General features: G+C 37.4%; 1 protein-coding gene across 2 annotated transcripts; it reads left to right on the top strand.

Moving 5' to 3' along the window:
- On the top strand, positions 1–17891 carry LOC132853388 (alpha-2-macroglobulin-like protein 1). Of its 2 annotated transcripts, XM_060881081.1 has the most exons (35): positions 1–84; positions 462–642; positions 917–1073; positions 1587–1639; positions 1931–1951; positions 2155–2323; positions 3469–3553; positions 3749–3875; positions 4016–4130; positions 4437–4546; positions 4881–5051; positions 5990–6226; positions 6395–6458; positions 6651–6799; positions 7948–8097; positions 8213–8389; positions 8773–8851; positions 8926–9043; positions 9127–9352; positions 9708–9834; positions 10149–10270; positions 11140–11188; positions 11478–11561; positions 12437–12613; positions 13049–13130; positions 13235–13391; positions 14620–14694; positions 15107–15269; positions 15383–15576; positions 15810–16025; positions 16132–16250; positions 16570–16675; positions 16847–16912; positions 17314–17419; positions 17509–17891. In XM_060881081.1, the coding sequence occupies exons 1-35, from the start codon at positions 8–10 to the stop codon at positions 17547–17549; spliced, it is 4350 nt and encodes a 1449-aa protein (XP_060737064.1). In that variant the 5' UTR covers positions 1–7; the 3' UTR covers positions 17550–17891. The 2 variants fall into 2 exon arrangements, with proteins under 2 accessions (XP_060737064.1, XP_060737065.1); XM_060881082.1 differs by lacking the exon at positions 17509–17891 and having other exon boundaries at positions 16570–16680; positions 17314–17415.
- Positions 17892–20077: the final 2186 nt, after the last annotated feature.

Here is a 20077-nt window from a genome sequence, read left to right as displayed (position 1 = left end):
TCCCAGGATGCGCTTTCCAGGAGTTCTTTTTGGAGTTATTTTGCTTTATCCAAGCATCATAGCAAAGAAGACCACCAGAGATACGTAAGATCTTAATATATTTCTCAAATGTTATGAAGAACCTTGCAGATTTAATATGGAAAGATTTGTGGTGAAACTGCTGTTACTGATGATGCAGGGCTAATAACATAAATTAATAACCTGGGGTTTACTGTATTAACAAAACAGTCCATCCTTTATAGTGTTAAAGCAGGATTTCCATTTTGCAGCATTATCAGTGACATCATGTTAAAAGCTCAAAACCTCCACCACAAACAAACCCTAGGTAGGTTTTAGTAGAGAAAGGAAATTAGGATTTGTAACGAATATCAAAGGTTTGATTAACATGTTGTGGGGTGTTATTAAATATTATTATATATGAAAACCAATGTTTTTATTATTTTTCATTTTTTTTTAAATAGCTTCTACCTCTTGGCTGTAACCTCCAAGGCTGTAGGGGGCACAACAGAGACGTTATGTGTCACAGTCAAACCTCATCAGAAATTTTCACTGAAAGTGATCCTGGAGTGTAATGAAAACAAACTCACTCTTCTGATGGAACAGGATATAAGACTAGAATATTACCGCTGTGTCCCATTCAAGGTCAGACTCGGACTTCTCATAAGTTATAATTCATTTCATTTCATTTGACTTACACATCATTTATTAGATCTTTATCTGCAATGATAATTAATTTTTTTTTTTAGAAATGTAAAATACCAAATAAATAAATAAGCTATAAATAATGACCAACATTTTTGCCAGTTTGAAGCCCGATTTTCTCTGTAATACTAATAACAATGTATATAAAGAAATAATAGTGTAATCATTTGTAAATGTGTCATGTATTTACATTTTGTCATTTTGTTCTGAACAGGTTCCTGTCGTAAGTGTGGAATCAGTGGCATCTATTGACATTCATATAGAAGAAGAAAATGAAATCCTGAACAAGACAACAAAGATTCTCATCACACCTCCGAATCATCTGACCATCATTCAGACAGACAAACCCATCTACAAACAAGGACAAACTGGTAACACTCTCTAGACTGTAGTCTGTTTGCACTTCCTGCCTTCAGTTTTCCTCACTTCCTGCACCTGGCCCGCCCTGACCACGCCCCTAACTATGCCCCTGACCCGCCCTGACCACGCCCCTAACTATGCCCCTGACCCGCCCTGACCACGCCCCTGACTAAACTGCTAGCATGTGCTCCTCTTTGGTTTCAGACCTTTATATTATAAAAATGTTAAACAATAATGTATTAATTCAAGTGCATTAACACAAACCTGTTATTTCCGGCTACATTCGATCACAGCTGCTGTTATAATAAGTTGATCAACATCTTCCTCCAATCAGAATCCAGAAAAACCTTAAACTGTTGCACGTATCATTCTCCTAACGTTCTAGTTTCTTTTATTCCTTCTGTGTGCCTTTCACTACACAAGTAACATTTAACTGAATTAAACACAATTTTTCAGTTTGTGTTAAAAAACAAAGCAGTTTCAGAATCATCAACTTTATAGAGATGATATTTTATTCCCTGCAGTCAAAATCCGCATTGTGTCTCTGGATTCCTATTTCCTCACCTACAGTCAGACGGTACTACAACTTTTATTATTTCTATTTAAAAGTAAAACACTATAAAAATAACAGTATTTTAAATAAAATAAAGATTATATTGAGTAATTATAATACTGTCTTTACTCATTCAAACATTTTAATCTAAACTTGATATTGTTCTTTAAATAGTTCCTCATTGTTATACGTAGTTTAATAAATTTGTTTGTTTTTTTAAGTATTAAGTATATTTATGTCTAGTGGCTGAACTTTTATTAAATGTCGTATGTCTGATTGTACGTTTAAGCTGATTATATGTTCCTTTTGTTTCAGTTTCCGACAATAGAAGTGCAGGTACGGTGCTATGTAGGAGATTTAACCATTAGCATGTTGCTCTTATTATGAGGTTGTAAGCAAAATAAATAAACAAATAAATAAATAAATAAACATATTATTCTCTTTAATTTATTTTTATTTAATTTTTTTTATAGCTCCAGGTCATATAGCACTTTTCATAACTGTGATGTAAGAGTAATGTATTTTGTATTTCATGTCAGGACCCGAACTCAAACCGCATCGGTCAGTGGCTGAACGTCAGCACGTACAGCGGCCTGGTGGATCTGTCGTATCCCTTAAACTCTAAGGCCACCAAAGGAGTTTATATCATCACCGTCTGGAACGAGAAAAGCGAAGCGATCACACAATCCTTCGAAGTCAAGGACTACGGTTAGGACCTGTTTATCTTTATTAATGTCCTTTAAATACCAAATATATCTAATCTTTATTTGAGTCATGATTCGTATGAATAATATTGACGGAAACTCCAGTTATTTAATGCTTTTATCTTCCTCATATGGCTCTGAATACAATGTTTGAGATATAAGTATTAATTCACTTGAGAAATTGATTCAAACCCATTTTTTTTTAAAATATACTAACTATATTAACCAAAGGGAATGTAGTTTATATTGTATAAAAAATCTAACTAAACTAAACCTTCTATGTGTAGTAAAAATCTTCATTGTGTGTATAAATCTTCATGATGTGACATTTTACAAATTAAAAAAATTAAAACATTATTAAAGTTCAAGCCAAGAACGTGTTCGGATGAACAGTTTGGTCAGTGAATGAATTTCTCTACATTTTATAATAAATCTGTTAAAAGACTAAATACGAAACCTTTAGAGATCTACTGTAGGGTTTTAGAAATAAAACTTGTCTAATCGTATTACTCCTTTAAACACAGTACTAGAAGAATGTGAGATAAATATATAAATAACTGAAATGTTAAAGGTGCGGTGCACGATGTGTGAGAAATGTTTCAGAAAAGTGAGTCGGGCCGACAAACAAAACAAACGTGTAGCCAATGAGCAGAAAGGGGCGTGTCTTGTCAATATGCGGCGGAGAGAGTGTTCAGTGCGCATGTCTGACATTAGCAGAAAGCGGTTGAAACATTGACATGGAGGATAAAAACGAAAATAGAAAAACTCTTACGATAAGGCAAGAAGTAGGATGTGTTAATATAGGATCAGCTTTCCAGCGCTGGAGAGAACTGAACGTCTTCCGCGTGAAATGGACCTAAACCTTTCATGGTACAACACACAGTACTACAAAAACACATTTGTATTACCATAGTGTTACTCATTGTGTTCATTTACTGATAAAAATATCCCCTCAGCCAGCTGCCCCAGCAGGTTCCGCCATAATAGTGCCTGGGTTGCGTACGTATGTATATGTGGGCGGAGCTATCAATACAGGGGTGCCACCCATTTGGGTTAGGGACGTGTTTGTTTTGGTGATTTCAAATGTCAACATTGGCTTACGAACATCGTGCACCGCACCTTTAACACTGTGTTTATTGTGTGTTTTAGTGCTGCCAACGTTTGCAGTGACGGTCAAACTTCCCCCAGTCATCACCATCCTGGACACATACGCTACACTGAAAGTGTGTGCTAAGTGAGTCTGGGATTTTTTATTTTTTTTGCAAGACCCTACAGTGATAACATTCACAATGTGACGTCCAATTTGAACATTTCTGGAAAATTGTAACAAAGCTCAAAAATGTATGTTTATGATGTCATTTCCTGCGTTTAATTTCAGTTCATTGTAACTTATCTTAATGTTTTTATCATTATATTCCATACTCTGCAGATATACATACGGGAAGCCTGTAAACGGAACCGTGAATTCGACCGTCTGCCGTAACAGTATCAGATACTTCTGGTTCCCACCAGGAAGCACAACACCATCAGACATCTGCAGGGACTATACAATGAAGGTTAATCACCTTCCTCTGAAATTTATGAAACAATAATTGCTGACTGTAATTTTGCCTTCTTTTAAACCTTTTGATTAACTTTTGTAATGTTGTTTAGTTAATTTCAGTGATTACAGATTATTTACTTTATTTGTCTTTAGACTGACAAGACAGGCTGTGGACAACGTGTCTTAAATCTGCAAGAATATGTGTTAACTGACTCACGCTATGAAAGTGTCATTAATGTTCAGAGTACGGTGGAAGAATACGGCACTGGTAAGAGATTCAAGCCTCAAATCAAGCCTCGTTTCACATTAAAAATTCAACCTTCCCGACGTTAAACACGTCTGCTGTTGATTTCTGTAACCACGTCTGCTCCGTAGAGTAACCAAGTTTTTATTGCACATGCAATAATTCTGTATTTTTGTGTTATCAGACAGCAGAATGTTAGAAGACAAACGTATGATATCTTAGGGAGTGAAAATATTTTGAATATATGTTAGTACATTTTTGACTTCTGATTAATTTCAACCTTGAACATTTCTGCTGGCGAATGATTTTAATCCTGTGTTTATCCTGTAGGTGTGATTATGAAAGGCTCCGGCAGCTCGTCTATAACATCCGATATCATCACCCTGTCGTTTGAGGATTCACCGACGGTGTTTAAGCTGGGAATTCTGTATGAAGGACAGGTAGTTTTATTATTGACCTTTAAAATTAATTGTATTCTTTGTTAATTGGCTTTTTTGTTGAACATAAATAAAGGCAAAGGCCAAACGTGAACCCCTTTAGCTCTCTGTTATTACATAGCAAGCCAATCAAATGTGTTAATTCTAGGGTAAATGGTATATTGTGTTCCTGAAAAAAATTAGCCAGCTTGTATTTTTTCTTTTTTGTTAGCTAGTTATCTAGTTGACTTCAATATTCGACTCCACTATTTAACTATTTAATTGTGTAATTAAAGCCAGTGCCCAGTTTCACTTGTTTCTGACATTGTCCTCTAACATTCCTGTCCTTCCTCATTAGATCAAACTGACCGGTCCATATGGCGATCCTATGAAAGGAAAAGTAGTGATTCTGACTGTAAATTATGCTACGGTTAAAAATGCATTATGGAGGCTGGTTACAAATGACGAAGGCATTGCAAAATTTACCCTCTCTACTGAACTGTGGGGTCTGGAGCCGGTCTCTCTTCAGGTCGGTTGAATGAAATAAAAGGGTCTAAAATATGTATTGTGTATAATTGTTTTTATATTTGGTTTAGAATTGATTAAATCTCTTGGGTAACAGAGTGGTTTAAAGCTCTCTAAGGGATAAAAAACTAAGAAACTCAGATGAAAACCAACCGCAGCGTCTTCAGGGAAGTGGACGTCTCTGTGGATTCCAGCTTTGGAAGAAATATTGGAGAATTGCTTCCTCTAACTGTCACCACTCTTTGACTTCTAGGTTCCCTTCCTGTAACTCCTGATTTCTGATGTCATAGGTAATCTTTCTAGGGACAGTTATTTGGAATGGATGGAGTTTTTAGAAATCTACAGCTCCAACTCCAGACTCAGAGGCATCAAACTTCTTGATGAAGGGTTAAATGGGTGCTTTAGAGTAGGAGCGGTGGTGATGCCAACTTTAAGGTTCACGAAAGCTTGATTGACTGTGACGTTCCAGGCCAATCGCTTGGGTCTCTTTGTTCAGCAGAGACATCAGAGAACTGAAGCCACATTGGAACATTCGGTAGAAGTTGGTAAAAGCCAGAATTCTTTGCAGCTCTGTTACTGTAGAAGTGGACCTCAGCTTTGGCCTTTCAGCAACAATGATCCTAGTTTTTTATAAAGAGCTGAGCTTGACAGGATCTGCTTGACATGCTGAACATCCATCTCAAGGGATGGGATTAAGTCAAAAGTCATGAATGTATGTGATGACAAGCCACAGAACATGTCCTTCAGTCCCTCATCTGAACCATGAAGCTCCAGTTCATGAGGATTGATATAACAGCTAGAAAGTTTCGTTCCCTCACGATCTAATATGACAAAAACACAGCTGACTAGAAAATGAAGAATTCTGTAATATACAGTATAAACACATAGAAGATGTCAGAGTGTTTAATTTGTCTGCTTTTCTGTAATTATTCTTTTACACAGGCACAGTATGAAGTGACTCCCAGACAATTTGTATATAAGGAGAACGATCTCACACCACGGTACCCCAGAGCCTACCTCACGCTTCAGCCTTTCTACTCCATAAGCCACAGTTTTATTCAATTAAAGAGCAGCTCAAATCCTTTCGACTGCAATAATAAAGCTGTGATTGAAGCTCAGTACGTGATACATGACAGCACGCATTCGAAACACCGGAACAACTTACCCTTCTTCTACATGGTGAGTTTGACCTTCACTATGACATCATAACATATTATTTATTATTTGTAACACACTGGATTTACAGCCAAACCTTCACTCAATCTTCATGTTTATTTCAGTTTATCGTGTAGACTTTCCAACTGGTTACAACTTTTATACATCATGTAAATCATATGTACTGTGTAGGTGATGTCTAGGGGACATGTAGTGCAGCATGGACAAATTCTGGAGGTCATACATCCAGGAAAAGGTTAGTAAACATAAGACTATATAAATTAATTCCCCATAAATTGTTAGTAACAGTAAGTGCTGGAGACATTTTGTACAAATGATACCTCAGATCTGTTTTTATGTGTTTGATTCTATTTGACCTTTTAATCACTAGATAAGTCTATGTTGCTTGCTGATCTACTTAAACTCTTAATATTTATCTGTTTTGTAGCGGTGCACAGGGGCAAACTGTTTGTGTCACTGGAGAACACGTTAGCATTGTCCCCAGTCGCTCAAGTCGTCTTATACACAGTCCTTTCCACTGGTGAAGCTGTGGCAGACAGCATGAACTTCCCCATTCAGCTGTGTTTGGCTAACAAGGTCAGAAATGAATCCTCACAGGTCTATGCCATTTTGCCCTTGTTTGACAGCTAAGTATATAAAATGCCCCAATTTCAAATAGATTTGAGGCTATAAGATTTTATAGAGTGGCAGCGATAGTCTGGAACTAACATAAAGTTCAGCAACCCTTCAGAGGAACATCATTTCTGCTGCCTGTACTAACACATATATGTATTTAGACTACAGATGAAGATAGGGAAGAAGATTGACTGGTAAACAGACCACTTTGTCCAAAAACTGACCTTAATCAGGCAATATCTGTCTTCTAACCTGAAGGAAGCATCTCACACTGATTTTGATTCCACCTGCTTCACGCTTCAAACACCTAAAAGTTTCCCAATCACCTCTCCAACCCCGGGCTGCATCTTGAAATGTCAACAATAAAATCCAAAAATAACTTTCTAATAGAACTTCCAAGGGTCTAGTCCTTTTATGATGGTTCAAAACCAAGCTGGTATTGCACTTTACCACCACCAGCTTCTGTAGGTGTCCCACTGACTATACACTCTCCTCTATACACCAGCCTAAGCTGGCTGCACACTCACTCCAATACAATAACACCAATCCAGACCGACTGCACTTAGACTTCTTGCTTCTGTTCACCCAGAGTGGTCCTGCTGGAAGCAATAAGCTCTTGTTAACATTGCCCTGAGTTACACTGAGCTTAATAAACACATTCTTTAAATATCCCTATCTCACTAATCAGCATTTTAATCCAGCTCCAAATGAAAGGTGTAGACTTCTACATCCCCAGCACACCACAAGAGGGAGACAGAGAGCTGCCCCAGGGTAACGTGACAGTAATGACGTCCTGTTTCTTCTTAGGGCTGAGTGTTTAACTCACTGGCTCCACATTAGTTAGTCCACCAGCCCAAGGTTTTGCTGTGAGATCGAAATCGGTACTTTGGACCAGACAATTTTAAAATGTTCAGGTTCTTGATTTTGAACCACAGTGAAGCTTCAGCAATATGCTCAGGGTAACTGTCCTGTTAGAGAGGACATTGATCATGACAATGCCAAAGTAAAATGATGGAATGTTGGTTGTGATAAATGACCCTTTCTTTGTCTAACCAGCGTTTTTATTTATTTATTTTTTTTTTCTCACACTTTGTCCTGGTCTCTCGTAGGTGTCTCTGAATTTCTCGGACTCCTCTGAGCTTCCTGGTGGTCAGGTGTCACTGATTCTGAGAGCCACTCCAGGATCACTGTGTTCAGTGAGGGCCATAGATCAGAGTCTGTTACTGCTGCAACCAGAGAATGAACTCAACATTCAGTCGGTGAGTTTAAATGAACGAAATGTCATTCATTTCAGTTGTTTACGTAATATATTTTTTTCTACAGAAATACTGTTGTTATAACTGTTTGGAATGATGCCACACCTGATTGTTCCAGGTCTTCAATATGCTGCCTGTTCAGAGCTTATCAGGATATCCATACAACATTTATGATGAGGATTCATACCATTGCTTGGAGAACCCACACATTATTGACAACATAGTTGCAGCACCAAGGTCAAGATTTATCGGTTTTCCTAATTATGGAAAAACTGACGTGTACAACACCTTTAAAGTAAGACATCGTTCCTTCGGTGTACAGTAAGTGTTATATATATTGTCTGTTGTGATTAGGGATGAAGTGATATCACATATCAGTATATCACATTATTCCAGTGCGCTGCTGAATTCTGGGTAATGATTATGGTCAGAAACACTAGGAAGCTGTGGACACTCCACATAATGTAAAGCTAAAGATAAATGGATTAGAAATGTGTTTAGGGGTTTGAGGGAATGGGGCATGAATCTTATAGCTTCCTGGGTCCATCCTGGGTCATACCAAATATCATTCACCCCCATGCAGTACCTTCATGAGAAGGGTTGCCAGATTGGGTTTAATAGTGTGTAATAGGTTATCTTTTCTGTAATAATGATTTCGTGTTGTTGTTTTTTTTTCAGGATGTTGGAATAAAGATCCTGACCAACACCGTAGTCAAGAAACCTTCTGAGTGTGTTAATAGTCTGTTCTATATGAGGGGTGAGTGGTTTTCTTCACTCGTGTCTTTTTTGACATGAAATGTTTGCTATGTCACCGTATGATCCCACCCACAGGAGACGCATCCAGGGATGCACCGGCCGTCTCTCAGGGAGAATCCGCTTCAGAGAAACCGGTCGTTACGATCCGCAAATATTTCCCAGAGACGTGGATATGGGACCTTGTTTTAGTCGGGTGTGTATCATGGATGTTCATGTGGATGTTGTTTCCATTTTTCTTCACTCTGTGTTACTGAGTCAATGTTATTCTCTCTACAGTCAGTCTGGAGCGATGGCTGCTAATAAAACGGTCCCAGACTCCATCACTACATGGCAGGCTGATGCATTTTGTACATCATCTGTGGGGTTTGGAGTCGCCCCGAAAACTGAGCTTATTGCCTTCCAGCCTTTCTTTGTGAGCCTCACCATGCCCAGCTCTGTCATCCGAGGAGAAGTGTTCAAACTCAAAGCCACCGTCTTCAACTACCTCCAAAGCTGTATGATGGTGAGCTGAAATGTTTGATATGATAATTATTTTTAGGCACCACAGAGTGAAGAGAAAATGACATTCAGTTGGGTTTTAGTTTCCTCCAAAGGTTTTTGAGCACAAACTGAGTTATGTGAGCTGAGACAGCAGGGTTCACGTGTCTCCCCCACCAAAGCCATTGAGAAATACCTGCTCACGATTGTTCATCCCACAGGCACCTTTTCCTGACACCTCCTGCTCCATAGAACATGTTTTATTACAATCGGTGCAATTCACTGTATAAGCAAATTGGACTTTTCCATGCTTGACTTCTCCTTGAATAAAGATCATAGTTTTCAGACAGCGGATGAAATAAAAACTCTGTGTGTTAAAGGTGAATGTGATTTTGGCTGAATCAGAACAATTCTCATCACAAGACTGTAAAGGCTGCAGACACACAAGCTGTCTGTGTGCTGACGAGAGTCAGACCTTCTCCTGGACCATCAGACCGCTGGTTCTCGGTACGTCAAACTTTTCAAATTAAAGCTGAAATGGAAACAACAAGACAAAATGACTTTACAAAACAGCACAGTAAAATCATTATAATTTTTTTAATTATATTTAGCTTTTTTCTAGAAGACATTCTAAGTTCTGATATTTTCTGGTATCCTCATAAGCTCATCACTGTACCACAAAATGTAGATTAAATATTAAAAACTCATAAAACTGTAACTTTTATCTTGCTTTCAAGCTCTAAGCTCATGTTGGTGAGTGGCTTTGCAATGGAGAAAATTCTCCAGATTTAGAGTATAATTAAGGGTCGTGTGTGTTACAGGTGAGGTGACCATCACTGTGACGGCGGAGGCCGTGCAGACGTCCACCCTGTGTGGAGTGAGTGCGGTTATTGTACCAGAGAAAGGACGAATCGACACGGTCATTAAAACACTGCTGGTGCAGGTGATTGTGTTATTACTAATACAGTTAATATAAAGAACATTTAATCCAGTCAGGAGCTCTGTATTGAAATGTTAAATAGCTTTATCAGTCAAGATTTATTTTGTAAAAAATCCAAGAAATTATTAATTTATTATTCTTATTCTTATTCTTATTCTTATTCTTCTTCTTCTTATTATTATTATTAATAATAATAATAATAATAATAATAACAATAATAATAATAATAACAACAACAATAATAATAATAATAATAATAATAATAATAATAATTACACATTATACACATAATAATTATTACACATAATAATAATTATTATTATATAATATAATTATTATTAATAATTAATTACTGTTGAAATCTCTATACTAATATTCCCTAACAGATCCCTTTCTCTGAGCTAGGAAACATTTTATTTCAGAACCTACACACACAGGACACATCAGGTCGAAGTTGATATCTATTGGTTAACTGGGATAATTATTTAATTATATAATAATAGCATATAACAATATAATAACAACTCTGTGTATATTATTTAAATTAGGATTTAAAAAAAAAAATAAAGTTTACTTTTGCAGAATGCATTTTGTTTGCAGTAATCATCTCGATCGATGCTGTGAATTTGATTTTAGTTCATATTCAGACTTACAGTAAGTAACATGTAGTGAGGAGATACATTTTAAGTCTTAGATTAAATCTTCAGTCAGCATTTCTATCCCTGAGTTTATTATTATTTTTTGTCTTATCTCAAGCCAAAGTCAAGCAGCTTGCACACACAGTGACGTGTCTTTGACCTGAAGTTGCTGCTCGCATCATTGACGATGTTATTGTGATGATTATTGACTAATTATTCTGTTTCCATTTTCAGGCTGAAGGAACCAAACAGTATAAAAGCTACAATGAGCTTCTCTGTCCAGGTCTGACACACTTTATTTATTATTAACCCATCAGATTCATATTATTGTTCACTCATCATTTAGAGTATCAGTTTAATACAGTCTATGTTTTCATTCCTCACAAATACACAAAGATTATGTGGAATAAGTGACGACTGCTGAGGAGGAGCCATGAGGATAATTCTATAGGTGTTACATAATCAGAGAAATGCTGGACAGAATGTGATCCTGTGACAGTTTAAAGGTCTTGTTCAAGGACTAAACACTGGGTTTGTGCAGAATGTTTCTCCTTTGGCTTTTGTTCTCGTAGATGGTGTTGCTGAGAAACTGGTCTCACTGAAACTGCCTGCGGTGCTCGTGGATGGTTCAGCCATGGCCTCGGTCTCTGTGCTGGGTGAGTTCAATAACTGTGTTTTTCTTTTTCATCAGACCAGATTTAATTGCTCCCCACACTAATAAAAAGAGATCTTGGTTGGATCCACCCACCAGAGCCATGCGAAGTTGATATCTGTGGCTGAGCTTCTGGTAACCAGACTATTAACGTAACCCTTGTCAGATTCTGACCTTATGGGATCACCCACTGTGAGATATAAGGTAGGGATCAGGTGCAATGCCATTTGGGCAGAAGATATGTGCTAGAGAAAGGGTGTGCACTCTTATCCAGAAGTTTTAATTCCAAGCGGAAGCAACACCTGAGTCTAATGAAAGCCAAGATCAACAGCTTAAACAGGTGAAATCAGATGTGTCTCCTACTAGACTGAAATGAAAACCTGCACCCATAATGTTCCTTCGTAGATAAGATTGGACACCCCAGTGACAGACAGTCTGGATCCCTGTGCAAACTAGATCCTTTCATTATAGAGTGGTATTGAGAATGTGGAAAGTCTTTGGTATCAGTACCAATGTTCTTGATTGGAGGGGTCGTCTTTCTCCTATCCCTTTGTCCTCACAGGCAGTAGTCATGGGTGAACTGTGGGCGGGTCTCATACTGATGACATCACATCTGGAGTTTTTCCCACTGGACTTAGACATAGTTCTCTCAGACAGCTTAAAGAAAAAGAGACAAATCAAAGAACATTGACACTTTTTTCTATGTTAGTTAAACCAAATCAAGCAGAAATAAAGTGTAAACTTTAGAAACACACGTTTTTCACAATCCAATCAAAACATTAAGTTCAGAAATGCCTTATTTCATAATTGCATTTGAAAAAATAAAAATGCAGTGTGACTTCTACAGCAAGTTACTTTTAACTAATGTGTGCTGTACAGGAGATCTGATGGGTCGAGCTTTACGGAACCTGGCGAGTCTCCTGGCGATGCCGTACGGCTGTGGAGAGCAGAACATGCTGCTCTTTGCTCCCAACATCTTCATCCTGCAGTACCTGGAGAGCACCAACCAACTCACTCCTCAGATCAGGAGCACAGCTCAGACCTACCTCGTGACCGGTGAGGACTGAGGGTCTCAAACGAGACATTTCTGACATCACGTCCTCTAAAACGTCTCCTTAAAAAGCTCCTTTTGTAGCCACAATGTTGGTAAAGTGTAAAGAACAAAGAACGATAACAATAGTTTAAGATATTTTTGCTTTAATTTTAGGGTTTTATTTTTAATGACTGTACAAGTCTTGTGTTCATTACAATTCAGTCACTCTAGGATTTATATATCTGCTGCTTTCAGGGACTTTCATGCTCCTCATCATCACCTGGTTGAGATTCAATGACCTTTTTCTTTTCCTTTCTTTCTTTATGGGGCTTAAAGTCTCAAATTTGGAGCCAGAGCCGTCCTAAGACTTATCTAGTAAATGGGAATAAACAATAGCTCAGGATTTGAATAAAATACACACAGAATGCAGTAACATCACGACTCCTTGTGTGTCTCAGGATACCAGGGAGAGCTGACCTACAAACACACTGATGGATCTTACAGCGCTTTTGGGATGAGCGACGCATCAGGAAACACATGGTGAGTCTCAGGAAAGGTCAATAAGTTACAGAGCTTCCACTTTAACTTCCTAGATAAAGACTTTTTATTTCAGACTACAGACATGATCATGTTTATGTTCTCAGGCTGACGGCGTTCGTGATGAAGTCTTTCGGAAATGCGAAGAGGTACATCTTCATAGATCAGGTGTTTGTGGACCAGGCGAAGTCCTGGCTCGGTCAACAGCAGCAGGCTAACGGATGCTTTGCCTCAGTGGGACAACTCTTCCATCTGGACATGAAGGTCAGGACACCAGACTGAGTCTGATACCATGTTCTGTTAGAGGACAGTAATAAAGAGAGCTGTGATGAAATTAATTAAGATTTATTGCTACAACATTAAAGTTTATTTTACTAAAACGGCACAAACGACTGTTTTATTCTAACATCACTGCAATTTGTGTATTAAAAATAATATCTGATTTTAGATTGATTTAATGTTTGTTATTAAAGTTACAAGTTAAACTTCTCTGTTCTGAAGATGTCTGGAAACAGAAAGCTTCATCTGACTGTAACAGATTACTGACACTAAAGACTCCTTCACTGTATAAGAAACTACATGTAAGCAGTTACAGATGTTTGTAATTCTCTCTCTCTCTCTCTCTCTCTCTCTCTCTCTCTCTCTCTCTCTCTCTCTCTCTCTCTCTCTCTCTCTCTCTCTCTCTCTCTCTCTCTCTGTCTCTCTCTCTCTCTCTCTCTCTCTTTCTCTCCCTCCCTCTCTCTCTCTCTCACACCCTCTCTGTCTCTCTCTCTCTCTCTCTCTCTCTCTTTCTCTTTCTCTCTCTCTGTCTCTCTCCCTCTCTCTCTGTCTCTCTCTCTTTCTCTCCCTCCCTCTCTCTCTCTCTCTCTCTCTCTCTCTCTCTCTCTCTCTCTCTCTCTCTCTCTCTCTCTCTCTCTCTCTGTCTCTCTCTCTCTCTCTCTCTCTCTCTCTCTCTCTCCCTCTCTCTCTCTCTCACACCCTCTCTGTCTCTCTCTCTCTCTCTCTCTCTCTCTCTCTCTCTCTCTCTCTCTCTGTCTCTCTCACTCCCCCCCTCTCTCTCTCTCTCTCTCTCTCTCTCTCTCTTTCTCTCCCTCCCTCTCTCTCTCTCTCTCTCTCTCTCTCTCTCTCACACCCTCTCTCTCTCTCTCTCTCTCTCTCTCTCTCTCTCTCTCTCTCTCTCTCTCTCTCTCTCTCTCTCTCTCACCCTCTCTCTCTCTCTCTCTCTCTCTCTCTCTCTCTCTCTCTTTCTCTCCCTCCCTCTCTCTCTCTCACCCCCCCTCTCTCTCCCTCCATCTCTCTCTCTCACCCTCTCTGTCTCTCACTCTCACTCTCTCTCTGTCTCTCTCTCTCTCTCTCTCTCTCTCTCTCTCTCTCTCTCTCTCTCTCTCTCTCTCTCTCTCTCTCTCTCTCTCTCTCTCTCACACACACACACCCGCTCTCTCTCTCTCTCTCTCTCTCTCTCTCTCTCTCTCTCTCTCTCTCTCTCTCTCAGGGAGGAGTAAATGATGACGTGACCCTCTCGGCGTACATTACGGCTGCGATGCTTGAGCTCAGTTATACAGTAACAGTCAGTAAACTGTTCCACTAATAAAATTTTCCATAAACACAAATTTAGTGAGTTTTAGACAACTACAGAAGGTGACGATGATAAACAAACGCTTACATAAGTATAAAAGCCATTAGTGGGTTTTTTAATAAATGTAAACATATTTTACAATGAGCAATAATTAATAAATAAAAAAAATCATATTCATTAATGACTAATTTAAAGTTTTGTATTTAAGGTGTTCACTAAAAAACACCACACTGAGTTGATTTTAGTTGATTTATTTTCTGACAGATTTTAAACAGAAGATTAAAAGATTTTCAGTAAAGATTGTTTTTACATTTTTATATCTGAATTTTTTTGGTGCAAAGTCATTGATTTGTCTCTCAGTAATGGATCATAATATTCACACGTGTTAATCTGTGTATGTCAGGATCCTGTGGTGAATAACGGTCTTACATGCCTGAGGAACGCGTTCACTCAGGTGACCTCCACCTACACCAAGGCTCTCCTCTTCTACACCTTCACCCTGGCTGGAGATCAGGGGATGAGGAACACACTCATCTCAGGCCTGGATGCAGTGGCCATAGTCTCAGGTTTGATGATCATTCATCTGTCTGTCTATTAAAACACACTTCCTTAGAATATGAAGGCTGCATGTTGCTCATACTGCAGCGTTGCATCAGTATTTCTATAATATCTCCATCAGGTGGTGGACGTCACTGGAGCAGCGTGAGTGATGGATCAGTGATAGACTCTTTAGAGGTGGAGATGACCTCGTATGTGCTTCTGGCTCTGATGTCTGGACCTGAGCTGCCCGGGTTTGGTCTGGGTTACAGCACCAGTATCGTCCGCTGGCTTTCTCAGCAGCAGAACGCCTTCGGAGGCTTCGCGTCTACACAGGTACAAATCATCAACACATCAGTCTAGTACTGTAGAGTTTACACGGCTTTCCTCATGTACTAAATTGCCCTGTGCCATAACCGATATATTTATATTCTGTGTAAATCCACCACGATGACATAATTTTAACAATTTGATTCATAAACATTTATTATATTTATTTCAAAAGTATAAAACACCTCCAGCATGAATAGAATCTGATCATATTTTGTTCACACTTTCCCATCATCTAGGACACTGTCGTGGCTCTTCAGGCTCTGACCAAGTACAGCTACGCCACCTACAGTCCAGCAGGATCTGTAACTGTTACTATAACATCACCATCAGGGCTGATTAACACGTTCACCATCAATCAGAGTAACAGACTGCTGTATCAGGAGAGTGAGCTGAAGGAGGTTCCTGGTGATTATAACGTTAAAGCACAAGGGAAAGGCTGTGTGTACGTGCAGGTCTGTACATCATCATGTTACTCACTCACCTGGGGTTCTCAGGATTAAACCTGACTGAAAGGAGCATGAGTTGAGTTAATATTGTGTGTGTGTTTTTTTTTTTAAGTTCACTCTGTGCTACAACATCCCTCCTCCTCCTGAACGCTCTTCATTCACTATCTCAGCCAGAGCATCTGGGACCTGCAGAATCCCAACTCCGTATCTGGATTGGATCATTACTGTTTTGTGAGCTCTAATATACTTATTAATATATGCAAACAAAATGTTAAATAATAATAATTTAGTGTACAATATCTATTACAGTCATTAAATTCATGCTATAATAATAATGTTCCGATATCAGGGTTTTATAAACATTTGTATGTATATATATTTATTTATTTATTTCTGAAGCATTTCACAGTCCGTTAATAAGCATAAACATTTAGGTTCATTTTTCACAGACAGAGCTACTTTTAGAAAGTTAAATTCGTTGTATAAGAAAACTTTTCATCACATATGAGCTAATAATAAACGTGTGATTTTTACAATCCTTTATTTTCAGGTATAACGGCCAACGATTGGAGACCAACATGGTGATCATCGACGCCAAGCTTCTTTCTGGCTTCAGCTTGGACGAGACGTCTGTGAAGCTCGTGAACAGCGATAACGTAACGTAAACCTTTATGTAGGAGTGTAAAGCATGAACACTGATCTGATCTAAACATGTACAATAAACTGAACAGAGAGAATCAGGTAAAGGTTTTTCAGTAAAAATGACTCATCTTACTGGATCATGGATCATTTTCCATGGATTCATACGTTGGGGTTTGTTCTTTCAGTCGACTGACGGATCTGTGAAACGTGTGGATCAGGCTGATGGTAAAGTCCTCATTTACCTTAATAAAGTAAGTGTTAATAAAATAAAACACTGGCTTCTGTTCTGGCTTCTCAAAGTCAAATATTTACCAATTTTCAGTGGTGTAAGAGGAATAAAACACTTGTAGACTTGCTGCTGTAGGAAGAAAAACTAGATACTAAGAGTATTTTACTATATCAGTAACATACAGGATTTTTTTTTATTATTAATTTTTTCTTTTTATCAGAATGAGCTTCATAGTGTAATAATATTGAAAGCATGACGTTATTTAAATATCAACATCAGCAGGTTTGGGATCCTGATCATAGACTCGATGTTCATCAGTATTATTTAAATTTAATTAAATTTATATTATTGCTATGTAATTTAAAGGGACTGTCTGAAGAGAACAGAAGGATTCGTTATGTTTAATATCTCTCTCGTTTTCAGCTGAAAAGTGGACAGGAGAAGGTCTACACCATGAGGATCGTGCAGGACGTCGTAGTGGGGAACCTGAAACCAGCCATTGTGAAAGTGTACGATTATTACCAGACCAGTACGTATCGTTCTGCTGAGAAGATGTTTTATTTTATTTTTTTTTTGATTAACTTTAACCATGGATTTTATTTCTGTCTCTTACTCTAGGTGAGTCTGCTGTAACTGACTACACATCACCTTGTACTTAATACACTACTGTGTGTTATTTACACTGTTGTCTGTAACTTCATTTACATTTTACTTTTATCTTTAGTAAAACTTTTAAATCTCACAAAACTTTGGTGAACAATAAATAAGTATTTTATATCTTCCTGAAAGAAAAATCTGTCTCATTACGATCAACATAAATACGCAGTACGTCATTCGTTGGGACTGGAACAGACAATGCGACAAAAATGTACGTACGTGAGACCCTGGATATGTTTTTTTAAAACATAAGATGCTTAAATTCGTAAAATTCTTTATAGATATAATCTCACTCAATGCCATATGAGATGAAGAGAAGGAGAAATGTTGATAAAGTGATTAATACTGATTAGTGCAACAGAAAAATATTCTAATTATATAAATTAAATTATAGTATATAAACATTCTACTATAAAAATTCTAATAACTATCTACATTTTATAACTCAGTGAAAAAATCAACGGCAGACGTTTAATATTACAAATATTACAAATTTATTTATGAATGTGGAAGAGAACAAAATGCAAATTAAATCTAAACATTGAATATAATTTGTGTGGCTTTATTATTTATTTATTTTATTTTTTTGCCTCCACATTCTATATCATATGGATTTTTTGCTGAAATTATGTAACTTTTAAAGCATTTAAACAGTGATATACATAAACAATAAAAACCTGTGTATTTAAAGTGTTATAACGATTTAGATTATAATTTATATAAAGGTTAATTTGCTGTAGTCTTGAATAAAAAACTGGATCGTTCTCAGATTAAAATCTTTATTATTCAGCAAAAACATTTCTATTTCCTACAGAAGGTGGTTTCTGTCATTTGATCTCAGCTCTTTCACGCTGGTGTCATGTTCAGGGATCAGAACATCACTGTGTTATTGTTGCTGACAGAATAAACTGACAGAATAAAGTCAGGTTTAAATACCATTTTATTCCACCAACACCGTCAGCTAACAGTTTTATTTTATTCCATGTCATAAATTTTTGTCGATCTGAAACCAAATCTTTAAAGCATTGAGTTCTAATATTTTAAGAAAGTTTTCATTAGTTTGATTTCAGAACTTTTATTAAAGTCGACCTCTTTCGTTCGTGCTCCAATAATTTTGTTATAATATTAATGAATTTTAATTTAAAACCCCCTCAAACATCCTGATAGATTACAAATTAAGATAATAAACTTTTATAGATTAAAATCCTGTCAGGTTATTTTTATTAGCATGTTGAACAGCATTAACAGTGGAAAAAGGTCATGTGTTCACAGGGTCCTGTGTTCTCTATTTAAATAAACTAATTATAGCCTCTCTCTCTCTCTCTCTCTCTCTCTCTCTCTCTCTCTCTCTCTCTCTCTTCCTCTGAATATAGATCTGGGAATCTAATAAACTAAATATTAACTTTATACATATATTATACTGAATATAGAGGAATATATTCTCCAGGATCCTTTAATGTGCCATATAGAGATGATGAAGTTTGGACCCTTTGTCTTGTGTTCATTATGTACTACACAAATATGAGGGAACACAGGACCCTGGGGACATAGACATGGCTTCCCCTGACAGCACCACTTCATAACACCAGTCAATAGGATGACGTCATTAGACTGTGTGCTGCTTTAAAACATTTATTAATCACAAAACACTGTTCTTCATAATATGACATAATAACAAACACCACAAACAGCTAAAAAAAAGGCAACAAAGATAAAGAAGAGAGACAACATTAAAACATTTATTTATAAATAGCAACCTGTCAAAAAATCCTGTCAGGTCAAAGCTCATGCTAACTAGCTAGCGGTGTTAGCAGCACAAATCCTCTCAGAAATGCCGCTAGGTAGCATTAGCGGTAAAGATAAACTTTTATTTTTTTATAAATGTATTTATAATTTACTGTCTGGAGTCAACAGTGAAGATGCTCAATGTTTATGAAATTAAATTTAAAATCCTTCACAAAAATCCTGTCAGTTTTGTCCCCGCTAACATGCTAATGCTAACATTAGCTAGCTAGCTAGTTAACATGGGCTAACTTGACAGGATTTTTACAAGTCAAGTTTACAAAAGTTAATTTTTCCTGCTAACAAAATTTAACTTAATAGTATATCATTTCTGAGAGGTTTATTACATTAAATTGATACATTTTTATCAATTTAATGTAAGTTTTCACAGCTAACATTAGCTAAGTTGATATATAACATAATAAGATCTATTAATTTGACTTGTATGTATGAATGACAGCATTTCAGAAATAATTTTAAAATTGAATGACTCGGTTATCTTCCCTGCTAATGCTAGTTATCTAATCTGACCAAACCTCACAGGATTTCTGTCAGGAATTGGAGCTTGCTAGCTGGTGAACAATAAAAACATTATCATTTTCATTCTGTTTTCTGTGATCTACAGTCAGAGCCACTTTAAATTTAAAAGGAAAAGAGGAAGACAACATGTTTAACTGAGCTGAGGCTCTATGGACTGTGAAAAAATATATAACAGCTAAAAAAAAAAAAAACACACAAAAGGGTTATT

The sequence above is a fragment of the Tachysurus vachellii genome, chromosome 11, assembly GCF_030014155.1.
Source record: "Tachysurus vachellii isolate PV-2020 chromosome 11, HZAU_Pvac_v1, whole genome shotgun sequence".
NCBI lineage: Eukaryota > Metazoa > Chordata > Actinopteri > Siluriformes > Bagridae > Tachysurus > Tachysurus vachellii.
The sequence above is the reverse complement of the archived record's forward strand: the minus strand, read 5'-3'. Positions and strand labels throughout refer to the sequence as shown.